This window comes from Hibiscus syriacus, unplaced genomic scaffold (assembly GCF_006381635.1).
Source record: "Hibiscus syriacus cultivar Baekdansim isolate YM2019G1 unplaced genomic scaffold, ASM638163v2 tig00110548_pilon, whole genome shotgun sequence".
NCBI classification, from domain to species: Eukaryota; Viridiplantae; Streptophyta; class Magnoliopsida; order Malvales; family Malvaceae; genus Hibiscus; species Hibiscus syriacus.
This window is the reverse complement of record NW_024062775.1, coordinates 5505918-5523233: the sequence shown is the minus strand read 5'-3', so window position 1 is coordinate 5523233 and position 17316 is coordinate 5505918. Positions and strand designations below refer to the sequence as shown.

At 32.2% G+C, this 17316-nt stretch overlaps 2 protein-coding genes across 3 annotated transcripts; both read right to left on the bottom strand.

Moving 5' to 3' along the window:
- Positions 1 to 3724: 3724 nt before the first annotated feature.
- LOC120130765 (heterogeneous nuclear ribonucleoprotein 1-like) lies at positions 3725 to 7128 on the bottom strand. 2 transcript variants are annotated; one of them, XM_039147921.1, is made up of 3 exons: positions 6867 to 7007; positions 5370 to 6539; positions 3725 to 4274 (listed from the first exon to the last, which is right to left on the bottom strand). In XM_039147921.1, exons 2-3 carry the CDS (start codon positions 6481 to 6483, stop codon positions 4261 to 4263), a joined length of 1128 nt encoding a protein of 375 aa, XP_039003852.1. In that variant the 5' UTR covers positions 6484 to 6539; positions 6867 to 7007; the 3' UTR covers positions 3725 to 4260. The 2 variants fall into 2 exon arrangements, with proteins under 2 accessions (XP_039003852.1, XP_039003851.1); XM_039147920.1 differs by having other exon boundaries at positions 3731 to 4274; positions 5370 to 6525; positions 6867 to 7128.
- A 1434-nt stretch (positions 7129 to 8562) lies between these two features.
- LOC120130768 lies at positions 8563 to 13562 on the bottom strand. Its single transcript, XM_039147923.1, has 2 exons — positions 13131 to 13562; positions 8563 to 8575 (listed from the first exon to the last, which is right to left on the bottom strand). The coding sequence occupies exon 1, from the start codon at positions 13461 to 13463 to the stop codon at positions 13143 to 13145; it is 321 nt and encodes a 106-aa protein (XP_039003854.1). The 5' UTR covers positions 13464 to 13562; the 3' UTR covers positions 8563 to 8575; positions 13131 to 13142.
- Between the last annotated feature and the right edge of the window lie 3754 nt (positions 13563 to 17316).

The following is a 17316-nucleotide window of genomic DNA, read 5'->3' as shown; positions in this document are numbered from 1 at the left end:
TCTAGCGCCGCCTAGGCACCAAGGACGTAAGCACATTGCTGAACCTCGTTAAAATTCTTGTGTTCTTTCGTTTTTTTCTTTACCTGATTCTTCAACATTACGTAAGTAATTCGCTAGCATATACAAACGACTACTCATGGATATATTACTTTCACCCGAATATACAAATCATATTAAAAAAATGCACGTACATAATGTGTGAGAATAAACTCACAGACCTTTATATAAGAACAAAAACAATAAAATCGGCACGAACCAAACGACCTCAATGGTAAAAGAATTATTGTTATTTCTTGAATTCTCGGGTTCGAGCACCAAAAATACTAGGATGTGAGCGTTCAATATCTAATAGCTAAGAGTTATCATCGAACAAATATTATTTTGTATTTACTCTATATCTATGTTAGAATGTTACAAGGGCAAGAGCCTGATTTTGTGGTCTATGCCTTAACTTGATAAGCTCTTTAACACCATCCTTACTAAATTACTACTTTGACTTTATTAACACGTGTATTTTGTTTAATTTGATAAGATCTTGGCATAAAACTTGCACCACGTAGATCATCTTGGAAGAACTTGTGAATCTCTTGGACTTCATGATTGATTAATACAGTAACTTCGGCCGATTTGTTTATAATAAGTGATTTTCCCTTTCAAAAATTTAAATTTTTATATATTTTAAATATTTTTATTGACAATATATTTTTATCTTTTAATATTTTATAAGTTTCATGTATATGAAAATATAATAAATCCGTACTCTGTAACACTAACACAAAATTATATGTTCATCCTTGTCTACCACCCTATTACTTTCTCTAAACGTACGAGTGAAGGTTTATTTAAATTTGAGTATTAGGCATTTATAATAGGGTAAAGTACACAAATGGTCCTTCAATTATAGGGTATTATTTTATTAAATCCTTCGGTTATTAAAGGTTACAAAATAGTCCCTCACATAGAATGTTGCTTTATTAAGTTCCTCGACTATTGTTACAAAATGATCACCCAACTATTCATTATGTTCCAAACTCGTCATTTTTCGTTAAAAAATTGGTGTTTGTCTAAGCTGAACATGAACATGCTGACTGAAATATGATAGTCGTTTAAGATTCTGGGAACAAATTTTATCATATCACAATCAGTAGATTAACGTTCAATTGAGAATACTAATATCTCTGTAAAAAGTCTATATTTAGGGCCTTTTCACTTAAGTTATTGGTTGTCTTAGGGCACATTTAGGTTTATATAGATGCATTTAGGATCATGTAGTTGCATTTGGTGGTTTCAAAATTGTTGTGGCATTTTATTGTACAAATGGTGCTGCTTTACGGGGAAGATATTGTTGGTTGATGTGTGCATGTTCATGAAGCAAAAGGTGAGCAAGGAGAATTGCCACAGCAATTTGGGATGATGAAGCAAGAGGAAAATGCCTCGGTCGCTAGGACGACATTTCTGGGTGCAAAAAAAGACAAAAAAGACATGAAGATATTTTTATAAAAGAGCCAGTTGTCCATCCCACACGTGATTCCTGATGCCTGCCACCTAAGAGGGCACCACTGCTACCTTTATACTCCCTTTCACGTGAGGGGAATGCTACTTAGGGTACTAATGGAATTTTGGTACAAAACCCTAGGACATTCCCTTAGTATAAATAGAACATGATGCCACAAAAATGAGGGAATTCTTTTTAGAAAAAAAAGAGGTGAGCAAAACAAGAGTGAGGGATGGCTACAAACTTCCATTTTTCTTTCCTTTTTCATCTTTTTAGTGGTGTCCTCCATTTTCAAGCTCAAGGGAGTGGCAAACTAGGCATTCGAGAGAAGCTAGCATCACTAAGGTGGTTCGTGGTGGCTGAGGGAGCTCACGACAATGCACTTTGGGAGTTTTTCCGCCACCTTTGTGCTTTCTTTTCCTTTATATTTTGTTGGTTATTATGAAACGAATAATATATTTGGATTATTTAAACCCCACCATGAACTAAACCTTATTTGATGTGGGTTATTTATGGATGATTAAGTTTTTTTTTAAATGAATGATTTAAGTTTTTATGGTTATTATTTGCTTTGCTCATTGTATTTAATCACTTAGGATTATAAGAACTGTGACAGTAGCCATTTATTAGGTTCACTACTTAGTGTTCGAGAGAAACTAAGTGAATATCAACGTGAGCAATGGATTTTAGTTGCTAACTAAGACCTAATCCACCTCAGAGATAATGATAGGATTTCAACGACTAAAAGGAGTATAACTTAATCGATAGGTTTTATGCTAGTGTTCGCACCGAGAGGTATTACCGTGGCATTTTCATCTGTCAGGTTCCTTGACTAGAGATAACATGAGACACTCTTAGTAAACTCTGTCGACCAAGTAAGTCATATAAGTTTGGATCATTCTAGAAAACAAAGCTTAGGATTTCTTAGTGACCCCACCAATCATTCCCATTGCATCTTGTTTGTGTGAGGATTGTCAAGTTATCTCATTTTATCCCGGATTCTCAATTGTTTTTGTCTTAGCATTTTCAATTGATTACACTTCATGCATCTCAGTTTGTCATAGCATTTCCACACCACAATTGAAAATCTGCACACATTTCATTTTGCCACGACATTTTCATTTGTTCATACCATCACACTAACTATACTTAAATGATTTAGATTGGTGCTTTAAATTAACTCGTAATTTCCTCCATTGCATGTGGAGACGATACTCACTCACTCTTTATTACTTGTTCGATTGTGTATACTTGCACTCATTTCCGCATAATTTATAGGTACACAAATCACGCAACAAATACATTCAATCTTTTAACAGAAAATGACGAGTTTAGAATATAATGAATAGTCGTAAGACCATTTTGTAACTTCTGATAGTCGAATGACTCAAATAAAGCAACACTTTATGGTCGAAGAATCATTCTGTAACTTTTAATAGTCGATGGACTTAATAAAACAACATCCTATAGTTGAAGAACCATTTGTGTACTTAATCTTTTATAATATTGTATTATTAACTAAGAAGATAAAAAATGGTAGAAAATGAAGAATAGAATATGAAATATTTGATAGAAAAATGTCTACCTTTTATTCATAAGCTTTAATATCTCTAATAGACGAGCAACATTTGTACAATATAGAGATTGGAAAAGCATATAGTGTACTGCCATCACTGCCTCATCGCCTTAGTACGACTTGCGCCTTTTTTAACACTGATATATCCTGATGAAAAAATATTTTCCAATATAGCATCCATCAGAGATTAATTCTCAATCATGCACCCATTATGTATTTTTTTATACAATATATTGATAAGCTATCTTTTGTTTTTTTTAATAACCAGCTTCATAAGTTATTAAATGTATATATTTAGATATTTGCCTCTTTTGATAAAGCTGCAAGCCAAATGGTCTTCCTTTATGTTGTCACTATCATAATATAAAAGCATTATTCATAGTTGAGAATACATGAGGGGATCAACTTGGATCATGCGCAATTTGCAGATGTTTCTATTCAAATATCTGCAATCCCTTTCTTTCACAAATTGGCATTCAAGTGGAAATGGAAATGACAAAAAGTGAATAAAACAAGGACTGCAAGCATAATTTTGAATAATATCACAAACAAATAGCTGACAAATAGAATATACATAACTAATTACCAACAAAGCTTCCATATTTAGTGTGAAAAATCAATTGAAACCATTCATTTCAATATTTCAGAAAGAAAGTTACAGCCCTGTTAGCAAAAAAGTTTCAACCACGAACGAATGATTGCATGTCTGCAACTTATTCGGACGAACATTTATCGGAAAGACAAACCCAAGTAATGGAAGGAAAGGGAAAAAGAAAAAGAGACAAAGCAAAGCATGCCTGACAAGAACTCGCAACTTTGCCAGAGCCATTACAGAACTTGATATCTAAGGACGAAAAAATAGTCTATAATCTATATCGTTACGCATCACCGCCTTACATGAGATGCATGATACATTCTCTGACTATATTCCGGAATCTGATTTTACATCTCACTCGAATAATCAAAAATGAACCCTAAAAACGCAACTCAAGACTTAAACACAAAATACCTTATGATCCCTAACTCTAAAAAATGTATTTCTCCAAAAACAGGCACTTCATTTAGCTCTAGGTTACCAACATTCTTAAAACTGAAACATGTTGAAAGCGACGGAAATTAGCAGAACTCACAGATCACTTGCGTCACAAGTTATCCCCACCTACAGTACAGTGATAATCAAATTAAGCTTCTAGGTAGCAATTCCTGAAGCACGAGAAAATCAAAATCTGTCAGTACAAAGCAACTAAGTATTTATAACAATATTTTTGGGAGCGCACTAAAAAGCATGTTTTCTGTTACAGGTATCATGGTATAAGAGTATGTTCTACAATGGTTGGATACAGCCTTTTGACAATGAAATATAGTGCACTTAGCTCGTTTAGTAGCAAGTATCGTGTTTTCATAAACATTCAAGAGAAAGGAATGAGTGATAGAAGAGACTTATAAGAAAATTATGGGGTCTCAAATCTACAGAAAGAGAAGTCTAGAAGATGGTGACAATGTGCAAGGCCCAAATTCTACCCGTTTGTATTTGCCATTATGTTTCCGGCATCTTTCTTCTCAGATCATTATCTATTTTATGATTTGAAACATGATACATCACAATCAAGAAGAAAATTGCAGAGTAGGCATTAGACCCACCCACTAGTTATGTTTTAAGGGGAAAACCAAAGAAGAAAGACCAGACACAATTGCTTTACTGGCGTAGCTCAAAAGAAGGAACAAAAATAAAAAAATTGAATGACTAGAAACTGAACTACAGAAGGTAAAGAACAGAAGAAATGTGTCCTTATAAGATACTTGTATTCTTTCCATTAAATATGACCTTAAGACTTCAACAACTGAATACGTTGGCAATCCATCAACAAGAATACTTATTTATAGCTTAATAAAACGGAAAGGTAAAGGTGCTAACAATTCTAAAATACAGTTACTTAAAACCATCCAATAAGACACAAGGTTTTAAGTAATTGTATTTTAGAATTGGTAGCACTTTACCTTTCCATTACACGTAACATATGATCATTATGTTCGAACGATGTCTATCACTCTTAACTGACATTCTGGTTAAAACTAGCAACCAGTCATGCAGATATTACCAAAAGAAGATTTATATTATTACTAAGGTGAATATAGAAAAATTTAAGCATTGCCAAAAGAAGTAAAAGCTAGCGGAGCCTCATATGAAAGGTTTTATATTTTGATTACTAATGCTTGTATAACACCTCAACAAGATTATGCTACTAAACTCCCATGAAAATAAATAACACTAAGGCAATGCCAAGTACGAAGCCTTACCTCTATTTGATTGTCCCTTATTAACACTATAACCACCAACATAACCAGGAGAACTACCCGGAACATCAGAAGTGATACTACCAGGTCCATAACCGAAGGAACCAGAACCATCTAGCTCAGATGTTGATGATGGCCAATTGGTATCCCCATAAAATGAAGCACAACCATAAACGTCTGCAAAGGCTCCATCATAACCACCATTTGATGCTTCATATGATGATGTTGGCACCACATTGGTCCCAATGTTTCTCTCATACCCTGCAGTCCCCAAACCGAAGCTGTTATAGACATTATTCCTTCCACCTTGACTGGAAATTGGAGAACTCCAATTAACTCCACTATTTCCAAAGGCACTTGCTCCTATACTCCCACTTCCAGATCCTGCATAGGCACTGGAACTAGCAGCATTTGCATTATAATTGAGCCCTCCATTTCCCCAAAGATTCCGGGTCACTGAACTGAAAAAGGATGTATTACCTCCACCTCCATTACTTCCATCATACACAATAGGACTACCAAACCTATTCATATTACCAATATAATAAGGGTTCATTCCTCGCCCATAGTTATTAAAATTTGCACTGTTTCCAAAACTTGGGTTCAACCCTGGCTCAAAGTTCATGCCCATTCCAAAACCATAACCAAAAGGAGGAAACTCACTTCGACCACCGACAACTGGACTATATCTGCCATCCATCCTAAGTCCATAGGCTCCAAGACTATTAGGATTATATCCCTGAGTGTAGCCATTGAGAAAGTTGTTGGCCCTATTCAAACCATAGTTATATACACCAAGGGGGCTACGAGCAGGGCCAGGCGATAACTCTTTGGGAATTGCTCGTTTAACCTCGACCATTTTACCATTCAGTTCATGAAAAATTTTTAGCAACACTTTATCCACTGCCTCTTCTGAATCATAAGTGATGAATCCGAAACCCCTAGGCCTTTGAGTGTTGTGATCATACATCACTACAACATCTGTGATATTCCCAAACTGATCAAAATATTTCTTAAAGTCATTCTCTGTGACTGTAAACGCTAAACCTCCTACAAAAATCTTTCTTGTGTGGCCTGGACCAGGTGACCCTTGGATGCTATTGGTGCTTCTACTCATAATGTTCTGGTCATCCCTAGGAACTGCCTTTTTTGCCTCAACCTGTGCACGAGTAACTCAATGATAAAAATTAATCCTTTAGAGCAAAAACTGTTTCATCTCAACATATATGATTATACTAAATTACAAATATAACCACTATATTTGTGAAGGAAAAAGATAAATAAGTGGAAGCATGAAACTGTTACACTCGGCTTACTTTTGAAATTTAGTTGGACACAGAACCAGAAATATATGAAATCCTGCAACTATAATATCAGTTTCATACACTCGAAAGGGAATTGAATTTTCCCCCTCTTCAGTATGCTAGTAGCGCCAATGAATAGTACATCAGAAAACATTCATATAAAGAGGTTGCTTAAACTTAATGATCAACAACTTACCATCCTGCCATCAATATTGTGTTTCTCCTTGATGACTTTCTCAGCAATGGCTGGGTCGGAGAAAACTATGAAACCGAAACCTCGAGCACGCCCCGTGGTCCGATCCTTCATGATCACTGTCTCTACCACTTCACCAAAACTTCTGAAATACTCCTTGAGGCGCTCTTCATTGGTGTCCCAAGATATTCCACCAATAAATAGCTTACCATTCTCAGACATCTTTTTCTGCATTACATAAAAACTAGTTTGATCAATACAAAGTCCAAACCATCCGCAAACCTAAACCAAATACAAACTTTAACGGTCAAATTCATTACTGGATCAAATGCAATATATGAACATTCCATTGCAACAACAACAATAAACCAGTCAAAAACCAATACCAAAATGTCCCTTCTTCATGAATCAAATTAACAATATCAAATCAAAATCATGTCTGTTATTGACTATAGCAATCTAATCACGATAAATGCAGATAGAATTCAATACATTTTATCTAACAAAACATGTAATCAAATACACAATGAAAATTTCTCTCCGATTCAAAGCTAAAAACAAACAGATCCTTCCACAGTCAATAGCTTCACCTGGAATTCAGAAATGAAAGAGGCAAAACACCAAAACCCAGATAGTTGATCAATCAGGTAGCTGTAAAAGTTTATTGCAAATTTAAGCAAAAGGTTTAAAACACAAATCCAGATTCATCGCCAAAAAACCCACCGATCAAAACAAATCCAAGTGCCAAATCTTGCCAAAAAAAAAACTAAGATCTGAAAGGAGGCACAATAAGAATAAGAATAGAGGTTAATCTCATCCTCTTTGTTCTCTTCTATTTGCCTTGTTCCCCTCAAATAATATTTCCTTGTTTCAATTTTGTTCTGTCCTTTCTTATAGTAAAAAAACTCAATTTTGTAACACCCAAAATGCAAATTCAATTAAAAATATTCATATAAATTTGTCTTATAGAAATGCAACAAGGAAAAAAGGTTTTGTTTGGAGAGAGAGAAAATGCCTGTAAAGAAAACAAGTTTTAGATTTTTTTCTTTAATGATTTAGGTAAATATAAAATAATATCTATTTAAAAAATCTTATAACTCTTTGACATTGAAGACTCATATCTTTGGTATCTACAGTACTTGAATTTGAGTCCTCAAATAATAACAATAATTTCTTTATCACAGAGACCATTTAATTCATGCTGTCAATTTTTTTAAAATAATTATAATTTAAAATTTAATGAATATTAGATTCAAAGAAAGGGTAAATTACACATTTAGTACCTAAATTATTAGTTTTGATTTGTTTTAGTACCTAAACATTTAATTTTTTAAAATCATACATAAAGTTTAGTTTTTGTTTCTTTTTACTTTTTAGTACCCTCCCACTAAAAACTTTAGTTTTTGTTTTATTTTAGTACCCGTTCAAAACTTAACATTATGTTTTGAAAAAAATTAAAAGTTTAGGTATTAAAACGGATCAAAACTGATAGTTTAGGTACTAAATGTGTTAAGTTTTTAATGGTAGGGTACTAAAATGAAATGAAAACTAAATGTTAGGTATAATTTTTAAAAAATTAAAAATTAGGTACTAAAACGGATCAAAACTAATAGTTTAGGTACTAAATAAGTAGTTTACCCAAAAAATTATATTTATACTGTTATTTTTATATATCAAAATTAAAACAAATAAAATTAAAATTTCTATATTAACTAATTTAAATTTTGCAAATTATGTGAAATCATTATATAATTTATTGCTTTAACTACTAATGCAGAATTATAAATATAAATTAATATTTTTTATTTACACCATATAAATTTTAATAAAATGGTTTGGTTGCTAATGATAAAAAATGTTAAACAACTTCTTATAAATTTGAACTTTTTTATTTATGGTAAAATTAATTCATTTAACCAAAATACTTTAACTAAATAAATATTTTTATTAATCTAGGATAATTACATCTGATAATATATGTTTTAAAGAGTCTCAATCGTTTAATGAATAATATTTAAGTACTCTACAATCGCTTGTGCTCAAACTCAAAATCTCTAAAGATAATAGCATTCTCTTTAAATCTTTCTAACCACTAACGTAACTTGGTTTGTGTTTAACTAAATAAAACTTATTACTCATAAATTAGATAAATTTTAATAATAATAAAATATTTATAAAGTATTATTATTTATGTATATTATATTTTAGGGATTTGATTTGGAAAAATTATGTCAAGAGAATCATATTATTTTTTTAATTTAAAAGAATACAATTATGGTACATACCAAGCGATCTTAGTGGTTAAGAGACTTGTTGTTATCTTTTGAAGTCTTGGATTCGAGCATCACGATAGTAAGAGTATAAGATTTTATTACCAAATGATTAAAAGTCTTTAAATTGATACTACGTTATATTCATCTCAGTTTTATCAAATGTATGTGTGTGTGGGTTAGGATCTATTTACAAAATGTACAACTATTTGATTTTAAACAGATTTAGGACTGCTGGATGAGTGAAAATAGATGGCTGAGATTGACTCATTATTTTTTTCCCAGTAAATATCTTCATATTTCTTACTTTTAATATCAGCCATATGATTTCATTCATCCAATGGTCTTAAATCTAGGTAAAACTAAAAGAGTTTTACATTGTGTAACAGGATTCCTATATATATATACTAGTTAGGATCCACTTGCATCAAGCGTAAAACTTTTATTTTCACACCCTTTTAGGATTATTGGATGAGGGAAAATCAAAGGATGAGATTAACTCCTTGTTTTTTCTAGTGAATGTATTCTCATTTTCCACTCTTAATTTCAACCATTGATTTCCCCTCATCCAACTATCCTAAAAAAGTATAAAACTTTTTAGTTTTATACTATGTGATTGGATCCTAACATTATATATATATATATAAGATAAAATCCAATTATACCATGTAAAACTCTTAGTTTTACACCTTTTTAGGATCATTAGACGAAAAAAATAAAAGGCCGAAATTATTAATAGAAATGAGAAAATATTCACTTGAAAAATACAATAAACTAATTTTAGCATTTAATTTCTCTCATTCAACGATTTTAGACTGAACAATTCAATCGTACCCAATATATATCTATCTATATATATATATATATATATATATATATATATATATATATAAACATTAATTCCCGTTCGGAGTCAAATTTAAAATTAAATAACTAGACCTGAAATCTTAAACCCATTAGCCCACTTTTTGTCCTAAACCCATGTGGAATCTGGACCCATTTCCAGACCTGGGTCAGCTCCCAAACCCGTCAAACTTTCATCCCATAACATCAGCCGACCCACCACCTCGACTATTGTGTAAAATTTAGATTGACTGGAATAATTTAAAATTTCAAAATGAGATGAAATTAGATCAAGTTTTTTTTTTCCTTAATTTAAAATCGTTCAACTTGTCCATACGTGTACAAATATTCAATCAGCTTCTTCTCATCTGCTTGATGAATTCAACTTCAAATAGAAATATTTAATTTAATGGATACTACACAAATAATCTTGTTGTTGATGAGTGCCTTGTGGTCTACATGTATGAACCACTGATTCATGTGGTGTATCGTCAAACTCAACAAAATATGATTCTCCCTCCAAGAGTCCAACCTACCAACATTTGAGGTGACATGGAAATTAACATGGTCCATATTTAAAACAGGGTTAGCAAAATAATATGCAAAACCAATGAAACATTGATTGATTTGCCGACAAAACTGGACGATAATTCATCAATCTGAAACCAGCCAATGCTCCCAATAGAATTAGTTCTTGTAGCTAATCAAGGATAGCACTCAACACCACTAGTGCACGTTATAATCATTCATATAATATATATATATATATATATATATATATATATATATATATATATATATATATATATATGAAGAATTATTTTGAGTGGGAAAATTAAATATTTAATTTTAGGTTTGTAAACGAACCGAATAAACATGAATGAGGATATGTTCATGTTATTTTGTTTAACTTTAATCAAACAAATGAACGAACATGAACTACTAAATGAACAAAAAATTGTGTTCGTTCATTAAAAAAATGTAGTTTGTTCGTGTTCGTTTGTTAAAATAATAAACGAACACAATGAACGTTAACGAACACACAAATGAACGTAAATGAACATAAATAAACGAACATAAAATTAATTGATTTTATATTTGACAAAAAAATTCTTTTCAAATAGTTTTAGGGTTTATATTTTCTTTAATTGATTTGAGTTTTTTTTATTTGGCTATATAATTAATTGAATTTTAAATATTAATGAGTTTAAGGTTAAAATTTATTAGGTATTAATATTTCAAAAGGGTATGGAGATTGCACTAAATATAAACGAACAAACAAAAATGAATGAACATAAATGAATAGATTATTGAACGTTCACGACGCAAATGAACGAACAAGCCCTTTTGTTCGTGTTCGTTCATTTAATTAAACGAACATAAAACCTCGTTCATGTTCTTTCGTTTAATAAATAAATGAACATAAACAAACTTCCCGCCGAACAGTTCGCTAAACGTTCGATTCGTTTACTAGCTTATTAAAATTTCTATTGTTGAATTTTTTTTAAAATGTGAGATCATTTTTTAAAGGGTGTCAAAATTTTTTAAAAGTGGTGTCATTTCTTTAATTTATACATATATAATTTATATTGGCTTCGTCGGTGTATATGCAAGGATGAATTTAGAAGGGCAGATGAGTTTAAAATTATCATATATTTTAAAAAATTTTATGTATTTTTTATTGAAAATCCTTTTTCACCCCCTTAGAGTTTTATAACATTAAGTTCACCCCTTGAAATTTTATAAGTTCGGGTCCGTCTTCCTAACATAAAATTATGTGTCCATATTATGTATACGTATACATGTATGTTTATGTGTGGAACATGGAGGTGGAGCCGTTGACCCATTTTCTTCTTTCATGTCCCACTGAAGATGTGTACATGTATAAGATCTCAACCACGTGTTTTGTTGTTTGGGTAATCTTGCCTCATTTGCACACTTATACAAATCCATTACACCCTTCTCATCAGTACTCCAACATTGATGAATGGGTTTAAGCTTTATATTTGCGCATGTAAGTTGTTATTTTCGTGCCTTTTATCAATCATGTAAATACAATATATAGTATTAAATTAATATCAAAATCTAAACACCAATAATGTATTCATTTAAGTTTAGATTGTGTATACTTTTTTTTGACATAAAGGAGTAAATTGATATCTGAAATGTACTGAATTTAGATAAGGTTATGCTTTGTTTATATAGCTGTTTCTTTTTTCAAATAGAGGGCAGAATGAACTTTTTGATCCTCTAATTCTATCATTTAATCATTTTAATCCCTGATTTTTTTATCACATCTTCTTCAACCATTGAACTTTGAACCAGTGCCATCAACATCCATTTTGAATATTTGAATGCAGATGTTGCACGTCTATTGTATTAAAATACCATTTAATTAGCTTACCCGATCATCACTAATTGAAAACATAGTATTTATAAAATAAAATCAACTTTTAAGTCTATTTTTCTTCAAATATGCCTTCAGGAATCAATGACGTGGTCAGAGTTAATTGGTGTCTGGGAAAGTAGAGGTTTTAGAATTGATTCGACATAACTTGTTTTTATTTGTACTGTATAATCAAAGCTAATCTCCTTCTAATTAAGCTTATTCTCTCCTACTAATTAATTCAAAATTAACCTGTAATCAGTATATTTCTTTATTAGTTGTATGAACTTTATTAATTAATTTAAAGATAAAAAAATGATTCCAACTTATCTCTTTTTCCAATTTATTAATGATTTACTTGTAGCATTGATGCCCGGCAGTGGCAAATCTCTGTAATGAAAACCACAAACTCTCTCCTCTTTTTATTTTATATTTTAGTGCCATTATTCCATTGTTTCAAGCATAAAGATTAGGGTTTATTGAGATTTTTCTATCTTGGGGGGACTTGGTTTGTAATTTCATGAAACAAATTAAGAAAAGATGAGAAACCGGATTAAGTATAAACACCCAATACAAAGACAAAGTATAAGATCAAACCCTGAAATTATTTCACAGCTAAGTTGTTTTGCATTCGTACAAATACATATACATATAAATATGCACGTATAGTATCGACATCAAACTAAGACTGTTGTTTAAGAAGAAGAAGAAAATGAATATCCGAAGAGAAAACAATTCTATAATAGAGTAGCTAAAATCCATCCCCACTTTTTTAATCTTTTACATCAAGATTGCATAACGCATGCTATCACTTACCATCAAATGGTTCATCTCTGAGATTTGAGCGAATTCGTGGCCGGAAACCCAGACTCCATCGGCGCCATTAACATGGGGTTGAGAGAAGCAAGAAATCAGTGTAAAAGGAGCTCTAACGACGCTGCAAATCACAGAAAGACCATTCCACCTTCTATCCACGAAACCCGGCATCTCGCCTCCATCATTGTTCCCTCCACTTCCGACCACCATGTTCTCATCCGCTACACGGTGGCTTTTCTTGATGTTTTGAAGGTTCCGTCGCAAAGCCACCAGCATCCGCCACATTCTCTCTCTCTCTCTCTCTCTCTCGGTTTTTCCGGCTATGTGTAGGAACCCGAAATGAAGAGATTTGAGAGTTGCAAATGGAATTAAGGGGCCACCCTTTTGTAGATAGGTTTATGAAAATGACAAGTTGGTGGAAGTGCTGGTGTTTATCTCGAAGGGTTCCTTTCTTAAGGCCATGTTTTCACCCAAGTTTTTTACCCTTTCTTTTTTCCCCTGTAACTGTGTGGTAGGCCAGCATACCGACAAAATTGCACGCCTGAATACAAAGCTTTTTAATGGAGGAATCTCTCTTTCTCTTCTTCATTTTCGTTTTGTTTTTTTGAATAACCTAATTGTAGCAAATACAATGTTCATTCTAGTACGTACGAAGAGTAGTCGAATTAAAAACCTTAGAGACAAAAGGTTGAGCCGGACAATATCTTTCCTCAATATTCGAGCAATTGAACCCTTCCAAGACTTCATGCATTCACTACTGTACATCTTTCAAACATGTACCTCGTAACCAACTATAATATATAGACAAAACCTTTACTCGATCCACGTGTCTTATCGAAGCATAATTTAAGATTTAGCAATTAGATATGTCTAACTTGTTAGTTTATGAATAATTATAATTATCCTATTACTAATACATGCGCTAAATAACAAATAAATAGCTCAACCGATATTAGAAAAACAATTGAAACTTTCATAATCCCTATGTCTCCTTTTTCATCCTACGCGACCGATCCTCTTTTCTGAAAAATAATGTTTTATGGTCGTTTCCTCATCAAGCGTGACTTTTTTACTCAAACTTAGAGGGGTGGATCGTCAATAACCATTCAAACAAATTTATTCTTATCCAAAAATATAAATGTATTAAGTTTAATAAACATGAGGGATGCATTTAGGACTGTAAATGAGATGAGATAGATTGTGAATTACTTGAGATCGAATCGGTTAAAGCTCGATAAATACTTGATTTGAATAGACTCAACTCAAGCTCGAGCTCGACTTGAGTTCTTAATAGATCGAAATGAGCTACTTGATATTCGACTCGGAAAGCTCGTGAGTAACTCGAAAATATAATATATTAAGATTTTATTTTTTTAAAATATAAATTATTAATAAAATTAACAGTTATATGTTGATTTTTTTAATGCAAAATAAGGTTTTCATGTATTTAAGGTTTAGGCTCGAGTTTGAGATTGAGACTTCAATCGAGTTAAGTTTAAGATTTTTTTTCTATTTAAATCTTTTATAAGCTTCAATTTATGATTTCGAGTTCAAATTGAACTTTAAAATTCTAATCTCGCGAATTTTCGAGTCGAGTCGAGCTGGACTCGGATCGTTTACAGCCTTGGATGCATTTAAATTTAATTAATGTGATTTATGCACTTCAAATACATATTTAATATTTGAAAATTTAACATATTATAATGATCATATGGGTTTTACGTCATCTTGTCATCATATAGTTGTTATCATTTTCATGGCGCACCTGGTATTGTTAGCCCGGCGATTTGACCAAACTGGCATTATTTAACTGAATATTTATCTTTTTAGCACCGTTTGATATATATTTCTCGAAGTGGTACCCTTTCGGTTGAGCTGACGAAAGACGCATCTCCGGGGACGCGCTTTACCCGAGTTTTCGCTGAGTTGGATGCCACGTGTGGAAGGCGCATCCCCGGGGACGTGCCTTCACGGGATTATGATGACTCGACTTCCCCGCTGGTATTTTGTTTAATAATAAATATTTTATTTTTATTATTATTATAAATTAGTAATATATTATGTAAAGTGTTTCGATTATAATTTAAGAATTATCAAATGTATTTTGTTAATGTGTGTTAAAGGTGGAGTGAATTATATACATTAATATAATAGAACGATATATGAAAACCAGTTTTGATTTTATTGTAGTTATAGGAAAAATGTATGAAATTATAATATTACACATATGGTTATATTATTATTTTTTATTTTGATTATCGATCTATTAATTTTATCAGTTAATTATTTAAATGTTATCAATCTAGTCATCTCTTATCAATATTTAACGAAAATATTGATGCATAAGTTAATAAATTAGTATAATTACATTTTTAATCTTCAAGACTTACATATTTTATGAAATTAGTCTTATTGAAAATATAATTTAATAAATTTAATCCTCCAATCAGAACATGAAATGTGTCATCGTATACATAATTTTTTTAATAACTTTTAATTTGTTTAATTTAATATTTTTCTCTACTTAGAAGGTGGAATTATTATTATATTTTTAAAAAATTTATAACTAATAATATTAATTATTATATTAAATAAATATATTGAAAATATTTATGTATTTAAAAGTTAAAAAATTATTTAGGTGTACATACATTGACAAATTATATAAAATATAATAACATTAAATTATTAGAAACAAAAACATTCATTTAAATACAATATTAATTACATAAGAGTTAACGGTTATATGATGATAACAGAGCTGTACATTTTTTTCTATTGTGCCCGATGTTTCTACAATGCCACATCGTTTTTGTTCTGTTGACTTCTCCCGAATATCCATATCACAATGTATTCTAGTAGATTTTGGACGACCTGAGTCCCTCAATAGCAATGGATCTGGTACAATTGTAAGCCAAGTTTGAATCTCATTTGGGTCTCTTTCGTTTCCTATGGGCGGAAACTCAAATTCATATACCTTGAATACTTGTGAAAGTTGATATACGGGATCAACATAATTTTTGTAGTCCAAATACGAATGTGAGCAAGCTGCAATGACATGAGAGCATGGATATCTGAGTGCTTGAAAGAAACCACAATCGCACCATTTGATCATTCACGTAATGATGTTGAGTTTCGAACTCAACAATTGTCCCGGGATTAAGTCTTTGCACAACATGAAACCAACTGGGCAGCTCGTTGTAAGAGGAATCCCATTCGCCATGAAGTTTGCAAATGGCATTCTGTTTTCCCAACCACGCTTTTTTATATGAGACAGTGTACCCATATTGTGACTGTATAGCAGAAATCAACACTGCAACAACTATATGAGAGCTTTGCTTCACAATGGGCATGATTGTTTGGCAAATAATGTTGGAGTCCAAGTTGGGATGATCCTGGTTTATACCTCTTGCACAACATGTATGAGGACCGTTTTATCTGGTTAGTTCCCATAAGTTGTTCTTCCTTTTCCTCTTTGATACACGGACCATCCATTGACATCCGTTGTCACGTTGGACGCAGTAGCAGACATATTTCTCCGTGTTAGATCGATCAACTCGGGACTGAACTGAGTTACGAATATTGTAACTCTTTATTGCCATCATTGCTTCCTCCTTCAATGCGAACTCCATTCCAATATGTAAATTACCGTTATTGACTGATGATTGAAGTCCATAGTTGCCAACATCAGGAAGATCTGGAAATTCATGCTCATACATTACATCATAATCAGCCTCATACATATGTGCAGGAAGTTCGGCTGGTGTTGTATTTATCGGAACGTCATCCTCGTCATCATCAGAATGTACGTTAAACTGTGATGAGTCAGGTTCAACAAATAATCCCGTTTCAGCACCATCTGCACCTGGCTCCCGAAGAGGTTCTTCTGGTGGAGATGAGGGTTCCTCTGATAATCTAATGTTGAGGTCAAATAAGTTCCCGCTTGTGTGTCCTCCCCTTGAACTTGAGGCCATTTTATCATGTGGGATGTGAATAGACTGCCGTCTCGTTGGCATTTCTATATATAAGTCGAAAACATTGGCAGATGAATGTCTGCCCCTTGAAGTAGAAGAGATGTTGCCATATGGATTATTGGTGAAGCCACGTGGGTTAAGATCATAAGTAGTTGCAGATGAAT

Excerpts from the sequence above, each read along its gene's own strand:
- LOC120130768 (XM_039147923.1), bottom strand. The coding sequence starts at position 13,463 with ATGTGGCGGATGCTGGTGGCTTTGCGACGGAACCTTCAAAACATCAAG.
- LOC120130765 (XM_039147920.1), bottom strand. The coding sequence starts at position 7,097 with ATGCAGAAAAAGATGTCTGAGAATGGTAAGCTATTTATTGGTGGAATA. Across the intron at positions 6,526-6,866 it reads ACAATATTGATGGCAGGATG|GTTGAGGCAAAAAAGGCAGT; the intron begins GTAAGTTGTTGA and ends ACTCGTGCACAG.